The following is a 21,873-nucleotide window of genomic DNA, read 5'->3' as shown; positions in this document are numbered from 1 at the left end:
TGTTTTTTTCTTCTCTATTATGCATTTTTTGGCTGGTGCGACTTATACTCCGGGTGCGACTTATACTTATGTTTATACTTATATCTTGTACAACTGGTGCGACTTATATTCCAATGCGACTTATATATGTTTTTTATTCTCTATTATGCCTTTTTTGACTGGTGCGAGTTATACTTATATTTATACTTATACTTATACTCCGGAGCGACTTATATGTGATATTATTTGTAATTTTAACACTTGAAACCACATTTCATACTCCAGTGCGACTTATATGTTTTTTTCTTCTCTATTATGCATTTTTTGGCTGGTGCGACTTATACTCCGGTGCGACTTATACTCTGGAAAATACGGTAATAGTAATGGCACAATGTGGGAAAACATAAATGAGGTTTTGACGTAGTAAGTCCAGCAAAGACGTCCCATCTTGCCCAAAATGTTTCAAATTTTTCCAGTTTCAAGTCAAGTCTGAAAGTAATTTTTTCCATGTGTCTGATGTCTGTTGTAATGTCAATCCAGTCCTTAATCGTCGGGGGGATTTGCGTCATCCATTTCCTTGTGATGGCTTTTTTTCCCCTGCTGCCACAAGTATATTCCAAAGATATTCGTTTATTGTGTCCACGGCGGGAGTTTTGAGGCCCAAGTCCATTGTTCTGAAGTCTATTGGGACGGTAACATCAAATATAGTCTGTAAATACTTTTGAACAACAGGACAGTCCCAAGAGACTAATCTTTCTCATCGTCTTTGATCAGTTTGGGTCTTTTTTTTTGGGTTAATTTAGTCAGTTAAAGCAATGTTCAAGAGTTCAAACATTGAAGGAAGACATTGTGTTGTGTTGAATTGTAATTATTAACAGTCGGCCTTGTTGTATATTCAGAATCCTGCAAAAAAGTACGGGTGAAATGCCAATTACAGGTTCTCATGTTTTTCTATAATGACTTGTTTTGGTGGGATGGTCCCGCATCATACATCATAGTTTTAAGTGGCAGATTGTGGAGAAAAATGTGAAACAAAAAATGTTTACGGGAAGTAAAGCTGAGTTCAATCCCTCTGTCTGTGTCATCAATAAGTGACTTTGGATTGAAAATGAGATCATTTAAATGCATTTCTCTGACAATATTAACTCTAATTTAACAAAGTAAAGGTGTTATAAGGTATTTTAATGTGTCGAATCATAACTATTGTGTAATTTATATGGATATCAGCCCTTGTTTACATATAAACTCTACCAAACTGAGGAATATTTGTGTGTAAAATCTTAAATATAAACATGTTCTGTACAGTTAATGAAAAGTATAGTCTAACCTGTCATATGCATATGGTAAACTTAATTATCTTATATAGAAATGTGTCTTTTTCCAGATCTTGAGCTTGGCTTGGTCAGGACTAACTGGAGCGTTTGCCTATTGTGCATGTTTTCAGATGAATGCGCAAAGGAAACCCACCAGACACGAGGAGAACATGCAAACTTCACACAAAAAGACCCCATCAGCTTGAACATCGAGCCCAGCACCGTCTGGCAGCAACTTCTGATGAAACAGACGAACTAAAGACTAAATTAAACACTAAATAAGTCTATAAAGGGGCCTCTGCTGGTCTCCATGAAGATGTCCTTGTGCCTGGCATGTTCCACATCATTATCGTGTGAACGCTTGGATTCCACAGCTCGCCAGTCGTCTCGGTTCACAGCTTTTCTGATCGCACCCACGTAGTTCACTCCTCTCCGTTGTCTGTTATTTTCTGTCCAAATTAATCGTGGTTTTCCCCTGCCCCTTTGTGCTGCTGTCCTCCCTTCAGGATGGACTCTTTGTAAGGCCTAAATGTGACCTAAAAACTCTTTCTTTTCTGGATTTTCTGCACAGCCAATTTGTCTTCTCATGTCCCTGTTGCTAACTTTGTTCTACAGGTCCACATCACAAAACGCTCTCAAGCTATCTCTTGTTTGTTTTGGAATAGTTTCTCATCCATACAGGTGTTAAGGGTGCAGTTTGGCAGTATGGAATTAAACATATTTTTAATTAATTAATTAATTTATTTATTTCTAAATGTTTTTTTATTATTATTATTATTATTATTTTTTTAATTATTATTATCATTTATTTTTTGCTTTTGTTTTTGATTTGATTTGATTTGATTTTTTTTTAATTTTTAATTTTAATTTTAATCCTTATTAAGAATATGAGAGGTTTTGTCTTTAAGAGTTTTGCTTATTAGAGTTTTTCTAGTAAGAGTGTTTTCAAGCTTCCTATAAGTTATCTATTCTTTTACTTCTGTATCTACTTGTGTTGCAAGTAATTGCACAAATTTCCTATTGTGTGGACAAATAAAGGAATATCTTATCTCCATGGAGACAAGCAGGTGACTCCAGGCCAAGTCACAGTTCAGACCAGTGCACGTTATACGCTTATGCATGTCGACACATATGATGAGAAATAACAACAATGCCTGCTCTTCAACAAACGCCTTTAACGAATACCACACTGTCGAACGCGAAGACGAAAAGTTACATGGTGCACCTTTACGATGGGCCTCTCGCAGTAACCACGGCGCGGAGCATGACATCATGTTTAACTTTGACAGCTCTCTCCTTCAGTGAAGAAACACATGTGCACCGCCATGAACTGTGACGCACTCCGGCCCAAAACCCAAACCTGTTATCAGTTAAAAGCTTCTATAAACCCTGCCCAATACCCCACGGGAATATTAACATCAGATAGGACCCCATCACTCCTACACGTACTCCCCAGACGCTTCCCTCCCCAGCAAGTCCTCTGAATAAAAGTTGTGGAATCTCCCCGAATTCCTGCGTTAAGGCTACAGCTGGCTATTGTCTCGTTTATGAAACAAAGAAAGTGCAAGAGCAGCACAATGCGCGACCCAGCTGCCAAAGAGGTTAGCGCCAGTGTGAGTGAGCGAGGGTGTTCCCCGCACAGGAAAGGTCCCAGTACGAGTACAAGAGCATAGAGATGACATGATGTAATACACGCATAGGTTAGAGTTTAATGTTGCTGCGCACTCGAAAAGAGGAAGAAAATAGACCAGGCAGATGTATTTAAAGAAATGTCAGTGGCTATGTTTGAACGCGCTGGACTGGAAGAGTTTCTAAATACAGCGAGCAAAGATATGTGTTCAGAACTTCATTGGGTGGTATTTAGAAAACTTTACTAATATCATAAGAATAAGTGGCAGTACTTTATCACGCAGTTTAGGCTTTAGGTGTTAGAGAAGAAAATAGAATATACAGCTCTGATAGTGAGTGCAGGCAGGGTTTTTCTTCCCAGATCAGATAAATAAATGCATATACTATCATTTAATGCAATTCAATGTGAAGTATTCTGTAATTACATACATTTTCAAAGTATTCTTCCCAAAACCGCTGATGGCTCTACAAGTCCAGGGGTAAATGCTCTTGAGAACATGTGTTGTAGGGCAGTGATGAACAACAGAGTTTTCCTAAAACCTGCTTGCATTGTAGTATTTTAGAATGAGGGATGTAATAATAACTCAAATAGTGCGATATCGTCTCTCACAATGATATCATGGGCTGTCACTATATATCAAATTATTATCTTGTTTTGTTTTGTTGCAGTAGCAGCAGTTAAAAAAACAGAGGGAACTACATGACCTTTTGCTCTATTTCAGTGCAGACAATATGAATAAACAACTGTTACTTGTACTTTAATACTTTATTTCTTTGGAATATGAGTCAATATTCATACCAAAAGCTTTTCAGGGCATTTTAAAAGAAAAAAGTAGCAGATCTACAATTCTGTTTGCCTCTTCTCAGTATTGCTTATACTCAATGTTGTTACTAAAGCAGCACAAAAAAAAAAAAAACCTGAAGTAAAAGTATTCCATGAAAAATTATACTTAAATAAAATTCGAAATAGAAAAATTAATACAAAATTATAGGTATTTCACATTGATTTTGAGTGTTGAATTGTGATTTTAAATTAATGTATTACTTTTTCATTTTTATTTATATATTTCTGTTTGCATAAGGCCCAGATTTATACTCCAACCCCTAAAACATGCTCAAAAATGACCCCTCAGCTCAAAATACGAAGAAATCAAATTCAAAAGTATCTGTAAAATGACCTGGGTAAAGTACAGATACCGGAAAGGAAAGACAAAAATACTTTTATACTTCATTAACATGTACCTGGAGTCTGGGTGGGCTTCTATAAGTACTTCGATTCAGCCATAAATAGGATGATGCTTCAGGTAGGAGTTTATTGTACATTAAATTATCATACATCAATTCCATATCTAAGCCTGTATGAACTTTACTCCAGCATCTTTCCAGTCACAGCAGTGGAATACTTTACACTTGCTTATCGACTCCCCTCTTTACGTTGACCCACTTAACATATAGGACATATAGGACAAGTTAATGATGGACAAGCTGTGACCACGTACAGCGTGTGTGACTCGGGCCGGTCGCTAGAGGGCGCTGTTGGGAGGAGCAGAAATGCCAGGATAACGTTGATTCTTTGTGGAAGGTGAGGGACATGTTGGAGCAGGTTCTCTGTGGAAACTGTGGTTACAGCCGCAGGGGTCGGATCAGTGTTGAGTAATTGTGATGTAATATAAGAAAAAACAACAACCGTCAAATGAGAAATGTGTGTGTGAAGATGAGCTGTCGTGGCTTTAACAGAATGACAGTTACATAAACTTATTTTAAGTCCAGGCCACAGGTAGTGCTCACTTACATTTACTCTAATGTCATGTCATTTCCTCTAATTTACTCACATTTACTCACATGTACTCACATTTCTTCACATTTTACTCACATTTACGCTCATTTACTCACATTTACGCTCATTTACTCACATTTACTCACATTTACTCACATTTCTTCACATTTCTTCACATTTACTCACATTTATTCACATTTATTCACATTTATTCACATTTCCTCACATTTCCTCACATTTCTTCACATTTCTTCACATTTACTCTCATTTCCTCTCATTTCCTCACATTTCCTCACATTTCTTCACATTTCTTGACATTTCTTCACATTTATTCACATTTATTCACATTTCCTCACATTTCCTCACATTTCCTCACATTTCTTCACATTTCTTCACATTTCCTCACATTTATTCACATTTATTCACATTTACGCTCATTTACTCACATTTACTCACATTTACTCACATTTACTCACATTTCTTCACATTTCTTCACATTTACTCACATTTATTCACATTTATTCACATTTATTCATATTTACTCACATTTCCTCACATTTCTTCACATTTACTCTCATTTCCTCTCATTTCCTCACATTTCCTCACATTTATTCACATTTCTTCACATTTCTTGACATTTCTTCACATTTACTCACATTTATTCACATTTATTCACATTTCCTCACATTTCCTCACATTTCCTCACATTTATTCACATTTCTTCACATTTCCTCACATTTATTCACATTTATTCACATTTACGCTCATTTACTCACATTTATTCACATTTATTCACATTTCCTCACATTTCCTCACATTTCCTCACATTTCTTCACATTTCTTCACATTTCTTGACATTTATTCACATTTCTTCACATTTCTTCATATTTACTCACATTTCTTCACATTTTCTCACATTTATTCACATTTCTTCACATTTCTTCACATTTACTCTGATTTACTCTCATTTACTCACATTTCCTCACAATTCCTCACATTTATTAACATTTCTTGACATTTCTTGACATTTCTTCACATTTACTCACATTTATTCACATTTATTCACATTTCCTCACATTTCCTCACATTTCCTCACATTTATTCACATTTCTTCACATTTCCTCACATTTATTCACATTTATTCACATTTACGCTCATTTACTCACATTTATTCACATTTATTCACATTTCCTCACATTTCCTCACATTTCCTCACATTTCTTCACATTTCTTCACATTTCTTGACATTTATTCACATTTCTTCACATTTCTTCATATTTACTCACATTTCTTCACATTTTCTCACATTTATTCACATTTCTTCACATTTCTTCACATTTACTCTGATTTACTCTCATTTACTCACATTTCCTCACATTTCCTCACATTTATTCACATTTATTCACATTTACGCTCATTTACTCACATTTATTCACATTTATTCACATTTCCTCACATTTCCTCACATTTCCTCACATTTCTTCACATTTCTTCACATTTCTTGACATTTATTCACATTTCTTCACATTTCTTCATATTTACTCACATTTCTTCACATTTTCTCACATTTATTCACATTTATTCACATTTCTTCACATTTACTCTGATTTACTCTCATTTACTCACATTTCTTCACATTTTCTCACATTTATTCACATTTATTCACATTTCTTCACATTTCTTCATATTTACTCACATTTCTTCACATTTTCTCACATTTATTCACATTTCTTCACATTTCTTCACATTTACTCTGATTTACTCTCATTTACTCACATTTCCTCACAATTCCTCACATTTATTCACATTTATTCACATTTCTTGACATTTCTTCACATTTACTCACATTTATTCTCATTTACTCACATTTCCTCACATTTCCTCACATTTATTCACATTTATTCACATTTATTCACATTTCTTGACATTTCTTCACATTTCTTCACATTTATTCACATTTACTCACATTTCTTCACATTTCTTCACATTTCTTGACATTTACTCTCATTTACTCTCATTTACTCACATTTACTCACATTTCCTCACATTTATTCACATTTATTCACATTTCTTGACATTTCTTCACATTTACTCACATTTATTCACATTTATTCACATTTATTCACATTTCTTCACATTTCTTCACATTTCTTCACATTTCCTCACATTTATTCACATTTATTCACATTTATTCACATTCACTCATCTACATTTATATGAGTAACATGTCCTTGTAGTTTTTGGACTCTATGTTTTCACTCCACCTTGAGTCATATTTAATTTGAAGTAAAAGTACCTCTACATGAGTAAAGGTTTAGGTCACGCTTCCCAAGTGAGTAATAAGTGATAAACTTCTGTTGACAATATTAAATGACTTGAACATTTGTGATTCTGCATGATACATCATCTTAACCAATTATAACTCTGACTTTAAATCCTGGCAGTTACTCTTACAAATATTCTTACTTACTTGAGTAGTTTACCCACGTTCCTTTTACTCTTACTTGTGTAATTTCTTAGACTTTAAGTAAGTATTTTTTTTAATAAATAATATGAAAATTATGCTGAATGTGCTGAAAATGTTATGGACTTTCATCTGTTTGGAAATTAGCATTTTCTTTGGTGTTAAAAAATAATAATAAAACCTTTAACATCTAAATAAAGATAATATGTAAAAGACACATGACTGTTGAACAATAATGTAATAATATATATATGTATACATTATATATACAGAGTGCATCTTCACTTTGATATATATTTATTTGATTGTACTTTACTTTATAGTATAATATAAATTATTACACCTTTTTTCATATTTCAATACAAATAAACTAAGATATGTCACATATCATGCAGTTAAAGTCATTGTGTAAAGTAATTATTTTGACAACAAATCTTTGGATTTCCACTTTATTAGAAATCACATCAATGTAAAAAAGAGTTTCTTCAGATAAACCTAAACACACATTCAATACATTCTGTTATTTTTGTTACATGTTCAAGTTTTTCCAACGTTCAATTCCATTTTAAGGCAACAATAAGTCACAATAACTAAACAATACAGTACTCCATTCTCCCTGTGAGGAATCTGTTGAATCACGCTCGAATCTCTCTCAAAACTAATACAAAATAAAAATAAATAATGTGCACTTGAGCAAAGCAAGACGCCTTTTTGCAAATAGTGGAATCAAACTGTTATATTTTTATCTATCTATGAAGTACAGGACTTTGGACTCTCCGTGGAGGTCCAGACTTTACAAGGCTTCTATATAAAATGTGATGATAATAAAACTGTGGTTACTGGTCATAACTGATCCTCTGAAGACTTGACAAAATAAAACCCAAGCAGCATAATAATAATAATTGCATCCCTCTTTTCACTTTTACAATTAATAAGTACAATTTGTAGTATTCGACAGGGGCAAAGGCCAAAGTGGTTGTGCAGTAACCAGAAGTGGGACAGGTCAGGTGGTCCCAAGCAGGATTGTAAAAGTATCTCTATATTTTACAATAAATATACACGTAACAAAGAATATCTACAACTTCCTCTCAAGTCTTTTTAATTCTTTATTTACTGCAATGTCAGGAGGAAATATAAACCTCCAGTTGGGCATTGCTGGCAGTTCCTTCCTTAGTTTGTTACTCTTCTTTCAAAACGTTTCAAATCCTAAATCCAGCTTTAACTTGTTAAATTCACCAAATGCCATACAAAATTGTGCCCATTTGGTGGTTGTAAAATACTCAATTTGGAGCAAACCGTAGCCATCCGTAAAATCACTTAATCTGTCGTCTCATCCATCCCAGAATGCTTTGCAAGTCCCTTTTAAACACACAAATGAGGCATAGCAAGTCCACGTTCGCTCCACATTAAAGTGCAGCGTCCAAAATGTTTGTGGTTTGTCACAGTCTTTCCTCGTGATGCTTTGTAAAAATCCTCTCCAAGGCGTTTTATCCTCGCCGTTTGTGTTCTTTCCGTTCGCTCAGAGTTCAGACTTGGCAGAGGTTAATGCCGGGCACGGGCCGCTCCACCACCGTGTCTCCGTCTACATCATAAACATAATCACATCTGTGTGGCAGCAGGGAAGTGTCCGACATCGCCAAACTCTGGGTCCCCACGGATATGACAGTGCCTCTCTAGAAAAACACAACATATATAATGAGTGGTTTTGCTATGTCAGAAATACATGTGCTGTGTGGAAAATGAAGTGTTGTGGGTTTCACCGGGTTTGCAATTCTCTAAGTGGCCACAAGAGGGAGCCAAACACAAATGTGTTCACATAATTTACTCCTGGTACAGAGCAGATTACAAAATAACTTTGGATGATATTATATTACAAAATAACTTTGGATGATATTATATTACAAAATAACTTTGGATGATATTATATTACATATATATACAGACAGATGAACAAGATATTTATTACTAACAAAAAGTTATGTGGATTTTACTTTATTTATTTAGTTTTTTTTTCCTTCTGCCATAGAAGACTTTGTGGCAATATTGACCATTATGGTCATTTTAAAACATATTTGATTGTATTTATTTATATTTGCCTTTCAACTGGCTAGAAAAAAAAGATGAGTTTCGAAGTCAATCAGTCAACAATTATTTTTTCACTACGTGTGAAGGCTTCTAGAAAGAGATACCGGTAATTCACAAATAAGCTGTAGCCTATTATTGATGAAAATATGAATTTTAGATTTTTTTTCTTTTCTTTTATGTATACGTTTTATTTCTGAATGCCACTGTATTCTTTAAGGTCTTTTTTACATGTGTTAGAGTCTGTATTTTACATAATCATAATCATTTGAACAGTCAACTAGTCCAGATTATTCAGATTAATCGTTATTACATTATATCAGATATTATAGATTTACAAAAACAATCAAAGTGGCACTTGTAAAAAAGTGTTACTTGCCAAAGTCCACCAGTGTTTTGGCTTTAAACTGGGTTGTCTTAGTAACATAAAGCTCTAGGTGTGTCTCTGTGAGCGAGTCGTACCCTTTTGGAGCTTCTGGAAGCCGCTCGCTCAAAGTCCTCCCGACAAATATGAGCCATGATCCCAGCGGCCAGCGCGTCTCCCAGGACGTTTATCATGGTCCGGAATCGATCCCTGCAACAAACAGAAACAAGCTCCTGAACTGAACCGCGGCAAATCATTTAACAAGAACAGAGAGAAACATATCATTCATTTTGCAACAATAATGTTTCAGTCAACATTTAATTTAGGGGCCAAATCTGTTTTTTTCTTTCAAAGAGTCGCTTACATTATTCAGTTAATAAGACCTAACAATGTGTTCACAAAAGTGAGCAGTAAATCAATGAACAACTTCACAGCAAAAATGTATTGTGTATATTAGTTGAAATTTGTGAAACATTATGGTCTATTACTATTACTACTATTGTCAATTTCAAGTACATTTTTGCAGTGTTTAAACTGTCAAAGCAACAGATCTTGTAAACTATATTCAAATTTAAAAAAGGAAGAAAATCTGAATTTAAAAGTGACATCCATCGTCCCACTATCAGCTTAAGACATTTGATCCTAGAATAACAGAGGAACTTACAGGACCCAGTCGATGGCCACGATGAGCGAGATGTCGGCCGGAGGCAACCCCACAGAGGTCAGGACTATCACCATGGTAACGAGTCCGGCCTGAGGGATCCCGGCCGCCCCGATACTCGCCGCTGTAGCTGTAATACTGGAAACACATAAAATATTAGTGTTAATTTAGGAATAATCTCAATGTCAGATGTTTCTATTGCTTAAGTCCTGGGCCAGTCTGGGTTTGGCTTTGTGGTGGTTAAGTTTTTGGTTCTATACGGACTGTTTTTCACTCAAGTGTGGCTTCAATTTAATTTGGATTTACTCCATGTTTTTGCAGATATTATGGGAAAACTTGATGGTGGTTACAGGTAAAAAAGAATAATTATTTAACAGCTTTACTTCTGGCTTACTTCTGGTTAAGTTTTTTAGTCTGATTGGATTTGCTTGAGTCTAGTCTTGTTTTTTTATTGAGGTCCAGTCCTAAAACTCAGAACTCTGGGCACGAGGATTATTTAAGCGATGAGGCAAATTTAGAATTTGGATTTTGAAAATAATTCCACATTAAATTGTATAAAAGAGACGCTAATGTCTCGTTAAAATCCTGTGTTCCTTGTCTAATTCAGTTTTAAAAGATGATGCTCTGAAACCAAAATGAGTTCTGAGGTCTAATAATCACTGTTCCCCATGGATAAATGAATAAATGGATGACTGTTTAAATAGATAATAATAAATAAATAAATAAAATTAATAAATAAAATAGATAAAATAGATAAAATAGATAAAATAGATAAAATAGATAAAATAAATAAAATAAATAAAATAAATAAAATAAATAAAATAACATAAAATAACATAAAATAACATAAAATAAAATAAAAGAAAATAAATGAAAAATAAATAAAAAATAATATTCTCTCACCTAATTGTTACCAGCTGACCAAAGTCCAGGTCGTATTCGTTGACTTGAGCGATGAAAATGGCGGCCACTGCTTCGTACAGAGCTGTGCCGTCCATGTTGATCGTGGCTCCCACCGGCAACACGAAGCGAGCGATCTGCCGGTCCACGCCGCAGTTCTCCAACAGACACTTCATGGTGATGGGCAACGTGGCTGAGCTGAGGGCGGAGAATTAGAGGCGCTGAGTTCAGGCTATCAGCAAAATTGTGTTAAAGAAGAGTCAGTTAGCAACAAGAGCCTGTGCAGTATCAAATGAAAGAATGGATAAGTTGATGTTCACAGTGAAAATGTCATGTAATTCCCTATCATTTCAGAGCTTTTGATATGAAACAAAGTCAGAATTACAGTTTAAATCTATGTAGAATTCTGTAGTTCTAAAAGTACATAAGGTATTTTATGTTTTAGTGTGTCACATAGCAAAAGACAAATTCAAAATGTGAATAGTTTAGAAAAGTTAGGTCCTAGAGGGTGTGCTTTTATTTTCTAAAATGTTAATGGGTTATAGCAAGTATATTGCTATCTTTTCAAAACCTTTGTACTCATAATATCCATTATTTTGAGCGTTTTCAAATGGGCAAATAAAAAATCATGACTAAAGTGTGTATAAAAAGTCATGTTGCTGAATGTCATTTACACTTACACTCTCGGCCGTTAGAGAATAAACCTATTTGGACCATAAACCTATTGGGACTTTATCCTTAACCTAACGACACCAATTACCTGGAGGACGTTGCCAAGGCGATGACCAGAGCCTGCAAAAGTCCTCTGATGTAGGCGAAGGGGTTTTTCCGAGTGAAGAAATAGAAGAACATCGGCAGGAGGATGAGTCCGTGTACAAAGAGTCCTGCCAGAACCGTGATGAAGTACATGCCCAGCTTCTCCCCCAGATGCGCCGGGTCGTGCATGTCCAGGATCTTACCGGCGACCAGGAACACGATGCCAAACGGGAAATACCTGGGAAGCAGACGGGAGAAAAGGCTTGTGAACTAAAGGGTAACACACAATAAAATACAATGTGGAACTCAGACATGTTTTTTTCCTCATCGATGCTTGGACAAGATGGAAAAATTAAATGTAAACTCTGGTCAAAACACGCCAAACGACATCCATGAATTGTTAAAGTGCATATGACAGGTTCTCATTATTTTCTGATTATTACTTAGTTTAGCGGGATAGACCCTGTGGTATATATTTATCATGGTGTTAATTCTGTGAAGTGGCAATTGTGAAGGAAAATAAAAAAATTCAACTGGAAAACGACTGGAAATCCCTCTGTGATGTCATCAACAAGCGACGTTACATCACAAATTCTGAGACAGTTTACGCACAACCGACACGCTTTTCTGACAGTTTAAACGAGAAACAATTCAGCAAAATGAAGGTGTTATGGGGTATCTGTCGAATCATAACTATTGTGTAATTTATAAGGAGTTGGGCCGTTATTTACACTATGGTTGCTAGGTAACAGTTGTGGAATTACATCTACCCATGTCGCATCTACTGCTCATGTCCAACCAGGAAGTAACACTTTAAATGTCACCAAAAATGGTCAAGCTGGATGAAAATAGGCAACATGTTTGGTCAAATCTTAAACATAATCAATACAGTGATATTTTGTCATTAGCACTTGAAATTATGAGCTCCTTGATGACTAAACTACATGTTGGAGGTTACTGTGAGATGTCTGTATAAGAAAAATAAATTACTCTTTAATTCAATATGTCGACATGTATCTTTTGAGAACAAATCTTGCTAGTTTTAAATGCTATATCAACCACGTCCTGTCAATTTATATTTGGTGACAGCAACAGCCCACATTTCCTATATAAAAGTACTGTATTTTCCGGACTATAAGTCGCACCAGCCAAAAAATGCATAATAGAGAAGAAAAAAACATATATAAGTCACACGGAAGTATGAAATGCGGTTGCAAGTGTGAAAATAACAAATAATATCACAATTAAGCCAAAGTATATATGTATAAATATAAGAATCACCTCGGCAAAACTATGAAAAAAGGTGCAACTTATAGTCCGGAAAATACGGTACATGAATGAAGTCGGAATCACAACTTCTCATCTCGGAAATCCAAGCGCATGAATGCACAATATGAGGCAATTTCATTTCCCCACTGTGAGATAAACAACTTAAAACATTGTACCGAACTAACCATTTTATGAGCGACGATTTTGCTCTCTAAACTTCCAAATGTCATGAGCCGTGGCTTAGCAGTGTCCTGTTCTCAGCCCCACCACTGACGTCTCCGTGAGAAAGTAAACCTTCTCATCCGCAACCGTTCCTTTCCACCTCTTCACATTTCACAAACGGGATTAGAGACACTGAGACTAAACCGGGGGCCGAACCAGGAGCCGACCGTGCACCAAATGTGAACGCAGTGAACGAATACGAATGAGCAACACAGCAATGCATAAACAGCACTTTTCCTGACGCTCAAAGTCGTTTTACAGTTGCAGAAATGATTCAATCTCTTTCTTATTCACACATCATCATGTCTTGGAGCTGGGATCGAACCCCTCTGGATTTATGGGCGATATCGTGACTTCATCTGACCCCGAAAGACAATAGATGCGTGACTAAACATCTGATTTGTACGTCTCTAACGCACGTCTCTTACCACATGGCGGCGTTGATGATCTTCATGACGCACTCGTTGACGCACTGGCACACGTTCACCAGAGGGGCGCCGCGGTCCCCCATCTTACCCAGCAGCAGACCTGAAAGTGCAGATGAAGCAGTTTTAGTTTCACGTGGATACGCCAATTGTGTGATCGACCATAAACAGGCAAAAACATGTGAAATATTCGACAAAACTGCCTCCGAACACTTTGATTAGATAGTGACACTTTGTACTAGGTGATAGAAGTAAAGGACGTATAATATGCACCCGTTTATCTGTGGTCGAAAGTCGATAATCATGTTTTATTATGGCGCTTCATTAAAACGAACGGGTTAGAACATTTGCATTAGTACCAGGAAGTGCGCAGCTATTCTAAACATGTCACTGCTGGAAGGGGCTCAACAGTAAAATCCCACTATTTCCCCCATTTTTGAACAAAAAAAAAAAGAAAAGGCCGAACAGTTGTAGGATTTATCAGCAGAGTTATCAAACACGTCACTAGATTTTAAGTTTTAATTGTGTTTTTTGGACTGAAAACTTGGGCATTAGTTAACACATGGGCACATAAAGTCTTAATATTGCAATTTTAACATATAGTCCATGGGAAAAAATGGTGGGAAATATGCTTCTGGAACTGTTGAGCTCCATAAATCCTGGAAGGTGAAGAGAGTTTCCCAAGGACGAAATGGCTGAACGCACAACGGATCAAACCACCTAAAGTTCAACTGTTTCTGCTGCAGTCTCTTGATGTATTTGTACTTTTCTCACATTTCCCCAATAATACAGAAACAATTAAAAAAAAAAAAAAGATAAAGAGAAGTAGGCCTAATGCAGTTACTTTTGCCCCGCACGCTTTGAAAATAATTTACAAAGACGTTTTGGTCTGGAATCCAACCCAGTCGCTCCAAATTCCAAAGGGAGTGATCGACAAGCGGATCAACCAATCAGACAAACGCATCGTCCGTTCGTGTCTAAAAAAAACATGGTAGGTTACGAGGAAAAACATAAAAATATTATAATAAACAAGTGACGCACTAAACTCTGTGAATTTGAGGTAAATGAAGTTATATATTTTGCTCTTAATGTTCCGGAAATATTTGAGAGACACGTGACACAAATTGGCGGCGGTGGTTGGACAGGTTCATGCTTGAAGAGTTTTTTTGACGACCCCTAATTGTCCAAATCCAGACCCTTCGGCATTTTAACAGAATGTAGGAGGAACACGCTGGTCAGGCAAAGTAAATACCCTGAATACCTCGTGTTATAAATCCATCTACATCAGGGGTGTCCAAACTTTTTTCACTGAGGGCCACATTTTGAAACGTATATGTAGCAGAGGGCCACAAACAACCCGACAACGACAAAGTGAATCATTCGACATAGTTTCGATGCCTCTACCTTTAATAAGACTTGGAAATAGGTTAGTATAACATTAAAATACTTGAATTTTTCCAATTTTACAGAGAAAGTACAACTTTTTGTTGTTTGGACCAACTTATCAGTAAACCAGAGGGCCAACATAAATTGGACTGAGGGCCGCATTTGGCCCCCGGGCCGTAGTTTGGACATGACTGATCTACATGCTTTTTGATCGCGCTAAAGTCTTGTGTTTTCTGCGTCTTACCCATGGTGGCGGAGAAGATGACGATGCCCAGTACGTTCATGCCTTTGCTGGTGCTGGGGACCATCTTGTACTGGATGTCCGGAGCGGGGGTGATCTCCAGGAAGAGGGGGTGTCCCAGCTGGGGGTTGTGGTAATCCGGCATCACGTACACGAAGTTGGCCTGAGACTCGACTTCGTTTGTGCGCACGATCGGAATAAGGTCCGTGCGGTACTGGGAAAGAACAAGAGAAATAAATAAACCCAACAATACGTACGAAACATGAATAAATCGATTTCAGCCGAGTCAGACATCACAAGAATAGAAAATTAATATATTGAAGTGTATAAAAAACCTATACGATGCAAATACAAGATAGATACTCATGCCAAATATGAAGTACTAGCTTACCTGCTGAAAGGTGGCCTCAACCAGGTTTGAAGGAATCATATTTCTACAAAAGAAAACAATAAAAACATTGTTATTTAAAACTTTGGCCGTATGAAAATTAAACTCTTTGGTTTCGATTGTAGAACAAGGCGGAAAACAAAGAACTGTACGATACAGTTTATAGTGTGAAAATGAAAATATTTTAAATCTGGATATATGTCTGGAACTATATTGTTGTTATCGATGATGTGATGATGTTGATGTTATTTCTTTGCCAGGAATATTCCACTGTAGTTTGGCATTAAATGCTTCAATCTCCACGTGACAACTGAAAGTTACAGGTCAGTTCTGTGGACAGGTGTACCACAGTAGTTTCAGTTCACAGTCGTTTTTCAAGGTACGTTGGCGCAGTAAAAATACCGTATTTTCCGGACTATAAGTTGCACCTTTTTTCATAGTTTTGGCTGGGGTGCGACTTATACTTATATTCATACTTATATACTTATACTCCGGAGCGACTTATATGTGATATTATTTGTTATTTTCACACTTGCAACCTTATTTCATACTCCAGTGCGACTTATATATGTTTTTTTCTTCTCTATTATGCATTTTTTGGCTGGTGCGACTTATACTCCAGTGCGACGTACATATGTTTTTTTCTTCTCTATTATGCATTTTTTGGCTGGTGCAACTTATACTCCAGTGCGACTTATATATGTTTTTTTTTTCTCTATTATGCATTTTTTGGCTGGTGCGACTTATACTCCAGTGCGACTTATATATGTTTTTTTCTTCTCTATTATGCATTTTTTGGCTGGTGCGACTTATACTCCCTTGCAACTTATAGTATAGAAAACACGCTACCTGCAAAACAGATAGGTTTACTGCAGTAATGTGGAACCAAATCGCAAACCTCTGCAGTGGCAATTAACTGTTCCCACGGACGGGAATCTGGCAAAGGGCTATTTTTACAACTTGCGTCAACGGGCCCTGAGCACACGGCGGTAATCCAGGCAGAACACAAACGTCTTGCCCGGTGTGAACACAACCACATGAGTTTCCCAAAATAAGCTGGTTTAAGATCCCAGGACAGAAGGTTCGCCCATGGCCCTGAGGTAAGCAGGCACACAGCAGCCTGACAACGCTCGGTTTAAGCACTCTGGTACAGGCTTAAAAGATCAGGGTCTATTATTATTGGCTGACTGATGCTGTAACAGTGACGCTGCAGGTGTCTGACGCAGCGATGGCGAGAGTTTAAGGGAAAATGCTTGCTATTTTGTCACTGTCGTTTTCAAATTATTCCCTTTTTTAAAACTTCACAGATAAATTGTGGAGATTGCTCTGAAGCCCTGAATAGACAACATAAGTGTCCTTAAAGTGTTTGAGTTTTAACCATGATAATCCACAAAACTGTCATGTTTTCTTTTATTTGTGCGTATTTGAATAGTACTTTTTGGTCCATCTCCTTCTTGAGTTTCCAATGCAACGCGATCACTGGCATTATTGTCTTGTAGTAAAGTTGTATTTTGATTGATTCATGAAAGTTTGGGTTGTCTGTATTGTCATTAGAGGCACAAGAAGTGCTCAGAAAATTATTGTTTTCACCTACCACCTAAGCCCGCCCACTACTCTGTACTCACTTGTGATTATTCCAAAAATTCAGACTTGTTGAAAATGTAACGTGGCCATTTTTAAACAATAATAACACATAAAAAATGAAAGTCAATATATCTGTCTCTGTTTAAGCCGTTTTAGATCAATATTGCTGTTTATGATGAAGGAAAAATAAAGCAAATCATATGTACGTACATTATAAGTGATAAAATGTCGTCTTTGAGCATTAAATGAATATACATGCAATAGAACAGCTAGATGACAATATGAACTGTAAATATGACCTTTTAGGCTCAATTTAGTCCAGTTACGTAACTGTTCGTCAGATAATGAGCTTATTGTTTGAATCCCCTTGGTCTTTGCTGCTTTTAAGTGGTGCACAAGGCTTTCATGGCTATTAAGGGTATTACAAATGAAATCCCCCTGTTGAATAAACGTGAAGTCGCCTGTGTGACAAAGGGGTCAGCACAGGGTCAAATGCGGAAGATTATCTTACTTAACCTATGGCTTGGGTGTACAGTCACAATGCAAACGGATTAAATGGTTAGTGATTTTAAAGATGCTAAAGCTCCAAGATCTGAGCGCAAGCTAGGGCCGTAACAACAACTAAATCATTTCATATTTAACTTATTATTCTGCTCCTCTTGGTCATATACAAACCTGCTAACCAAACAGATATTTTGAAATACATTTGTTAGTTTCCGTGGTCATATTTAAATAATCCTTGACGTGGTTAAAATGTGTATTTTGTACATTTTATTTTCAGGGGAGACGCTACAGTTTCAGGTTTTGTACACACTTTTGCCGGAACCAAGACACTGCTCAATCTTACTTTTATTAGTTCAATAATACACTTTTACCCATATTTATGCAACAATAAAGAAATAGTAAGACAATATAACCTGATTTTGCTTTAGATGAACTAAATTGTTCACTCACTTGTATTGCACATTTAAATATTTATGTTGTTCACATACTAAATGTTATTCACATACTAAATCAGATATTAAATTCAACACTCAAATACATACTCACATACAAAATCAGATATTAAAATATATATAAAATTTGTTTCTAATATAATCAAAAATCCATTATGAAACAATTAAAACCTTCCGTTAGTAAATAAGTGCAATTTGGAGTATTTCCCCCACACAAAAAAACATCCTACTTTTATTTTATTTTAACTGCTTAGCAACAGAAACGGGCCCATTGACTTCCTGTTCGAAACGGCAGAACGGACAAGCCCCGCCTCTTCACAGTGCCCCGCCCCTTCACAGTGACTGTTCTCGGTAACAGGCAGGGGAAATTGATTAATTAACATGTTTTTATTTTTTGGATATGTGACCTTTTAGAACGCTACATGTTTCACTCCGAGTCTTGATTTTTCATTGTTCAATTGACTAAAGATATATAGTATTTTCTCCATATTCACCTGCAGTGTCACACCTTATTTAAAGGTGGTATGGACGATTTTTTTCAGCAAATTTGTTATCATATTTCCTCGTGGTGTCCATAAATCATTTGTCCTGCCACGTATCAATCATAAAACGCACCTACCGCTCACCTGCAGCCGCGTGCGGTTCGTCCCCACGTTTCCGCGTGCCTAAGCGCATGGATCTATCATAATATAGTTCCCTCAGTGTACAGGGCAAATTGAAGACGGAGAAAGACTGTTCGAGCTGACGCAGAAGTGGACCGAAATCTACGGGAGACGAGAGATGCGATGCGCTCCGTTGCGCTAATAAACAAACGCACGTTGAGAACGCGCCTGCGTTCTCAAATCGTCCATACCGCCTTTAACATCAGCAGCTTTTGACCATCTAAAAAACATCGCCTAAACCAGACTTGGAGAGACTTATCCATGCGTTTGTCTCCAGTAGATTAGACTGTAACGGCCTGCTCACTGGCCTCTCCAAACGAGTTGTAAAACAGCTGCAGTACATCCAGAACGCTGCTGCTCGGGTCCTGACTAGAACCAGGAAGTATGATCACATTAGTCCTGTTCTCAGGTCTCTGCACTGGCTCCTGTGGCTCAGAGAATAGACTTTAAAGCAGCTCTGCTTGTGTACAAGTCTCTCTATGGCCTAGCACCAAAGTACATCTCGGACATGTTAGTGCCATGTGAACCATCTCGGACTCTGAGGACCTCAGGGACCGGCCTCCTGCTGGTGCCAGAGTCAGGACTAAACATAGACTGGCCTCCTGCTGGTGCCAGAGTCAGGACTAAACATGGACCGGCCTCCTGCTGGTGCCAGAGTCAGGACTAAACATGGACCGGCCTCCTGCTGGTGCCAGAGTCAGGACTAAACATGGGGAATCTGCATTTCGATTTTATGCAGCTAAAATCTGGAACAGTCTTCCCGACATTTTTAACACAGATGGCATATGTTTTAACACCGTTCAACTGTTACACATGCTCGTAGAAACACTTTTAATTCGTTATTTAGTATTGCATTGTATCCATTTGCATGCAGTCGAACCAATGATAGACCTACATGCATTCTAAACTATCCATACGTTTCTTTTGATTGCTGCTGACCTGGAGGTGATGAGAGGCAGAATCAGCATCTTTAACATCCTCATGAGCAGCTCTCCGGGGAAAGAGAAGTAGATCTTGGCCTGCGAAGATCAAATAAATACATATAAGAACTGTCATTCACAAACAGTCATGGTTTAATACAGGGGATCCTTGTCAAGTAAACACATTTATATATTATGGGTTGTATGCCTATTATTATAAGATTATGCACTCAATATTAAAAAGTTATTAAAAACTAAGGGGTGAGTCTTTGCCAGTCTCATGACAAAAACAACACCAGTCGCTGTAGTAGCTCATTCAGTGGTGCAGTCGCTAAGCATTGCCCAAAATAAAGGTGCAGTGCTCGCCAGTAGTGCAGTGGTTTAAAAGGCCTTGCACATAGTGGTTGCTACCGCTGACTTTGTAGGTCCGGCTCCTGACCTTGGACATATCATGCTTAAAATGCTAATGATCGGTAGTGGGTGTGTCAAATTAAACCTTAAAATGAACAGTTTGTCAGGAAGTCACATGAGGCCTTGGTTTGTGCGAAGTAAGACAAATCAAGCCGTATATGAGCATAAAAGGTTATATAAATTCAAATATATTACTATAATCGACAGCAAATTATACACATTGGTAACCTTTAAAATACATTTTATATTATTTTTAATACCTCAAAATTTCCAGTAGATGGCAGTGTTTTGATTGTTAATTTCAGCATTGATTGTGCTGTGTCAAGTTGGGAGGCTATAATGTCATATGGCATAGAATTTAATGTTAGACCAATCATTTTAAGATTCCGATTACCAAATGTAACGTTCATGCAAGTTTCTCGCATCTTATCGGGTTTGTATAGGGCTCTTTTGTTTTCTTTTTAGCAATGTTTTGGCTGAGGCATTTCAATGGACTTTTTGCACCGTGGCCAAACAATGACAGATTTTGACAGTAACGTTCGATCCCAAGTTCCATATTATCGGCAAGAGTATATTAAAGTCCCTCAAAAGCCAGCAATTGCAATTCAACTTGTATGATAATGTAGAAGGAGGTTTTGATGTTAGAGACATATTTTTTTTGTATTTTTTTGTATCCAACATATTTTTTTAACGTTAGAGACATTTATTTTTTAATGTTAGAGATATTTTTTTAAACTTCCTATAAGTTATCTGTCCTTTTCCTCTGTATCTACCTGCGTTGCAACAATGAAATTGCCCCATGTGTGGACAATAAAGGAATATTTTATCATATATTCTTCCCCTATGACTGAATTAACGGCATGCACATTTTGAGACCCAGAAACCCTTATTTATCTCCTTTGTCTACACTTTACCATGTTATATCCACTTCTGTCTTACCTGAGTGGAGAGGTTGAGGGAGCGGAGGAAGAAGCCCAGCACACACCCGGTGACCACCGCGAACACGGACAGCGTCAGGAGGCCGTTCCTCTTGCTGTAGTCTTTGATGTACGCCCTCATTTTCAAAGGCACAAACATCTTAACGATACTTCCCAGGAATCCCATTATGACCAGCTACGTCCTCGCGCAGAAAACTCCAAATTAACGCTTGAATGCCAAAGTTTCCTGTAAATAAATGTAGGAATCCATAAAATAAACTCCAATCTATTCAAACGAGTCCGCTTGAGTCCGTCCAAGGAGAGGACAGGGAAAAGTGAAAAAGGAAGAGTTGGGTAACCAATTCGCAGTAAAAGGATTAAGCCTATCCAGAACTAACAAATTGGCTTAACGGAGCATCAGCGCTGGTCAGTCTCGGTCATTACTACATTGTTCCAACTCCTCCCATTCATAAAGTTGTCTGACCTTTTGGATAGTGACTTCAAAGTGACATAACAATGAAAATGTTGATGTTTGAATGCTTTTTTTAAGCGGTAAGACATTTGTGG

General features: G+C 37.0%; 1 protein-coding gene across 1 annotated transcript; it reads right to left on the bottom strand.

Moving 5' to 3' along the window:
• Positions 1 to 8,481: 8,481 nt before the first annotated feature.
• On the bottom strand, positions 8,482 to 21,516 carry LOC140370989 (excitatory amino acid transporter 5-like). The gene is made up of 10 exons (XM_072458267.1): positions 21,329 to 21,516; positions 19,998 to 20,077; positions 15,860 to 15,902; positions 15,472 to 15,682; positions 13,845 to 13,944; positions 11,930 to 12,163; positions 11,173 to 11,367; positions 10,273 to 10,407; positions 9,707 to 9,818; positions 8,482 to 8,835 (listed from the first exon to the last, which is right to left on the bottom strand). Exons 1-10 carry the CDS (start codon positions 21,491 to 21,493, stop codon positions 8,689 to 8,691), a joined length of 1,422 nt encoding a protein of 473 aa, XP_072314368.1. The 5' UTR covers positions 21,494 to 21,516; the 3' UTR covers positions 8,482 to 8,688.
• Between the last annotated feature and the right edge of the window lie 357 nt (positions 21,517 to 21,873).

This window comes from Eucyclogobius newberryi, unplaced genomic scaffold, assembly GCF_026437365.1.
Source record: "Eucyclogobius newberryi isolate DKJ021-1_F unplaced genomic scaffold, fEucNew1.0.hap1 SCAF_21, whole genome shotgun sequence".
Taxonomy (NCBI): domain Eukaryota; kingdom Metazoa; phylum Chordata; class Actinopteri; order Gobiiformes; family Gobiidae; genus Eucyclogobius; species Eucyclogobius newberryi.
The sequence above is the reverse complement of the archived record's forward strand: the minus strand, read 5'-3'. Positions and strand labels throughout refer to the sequence as shown.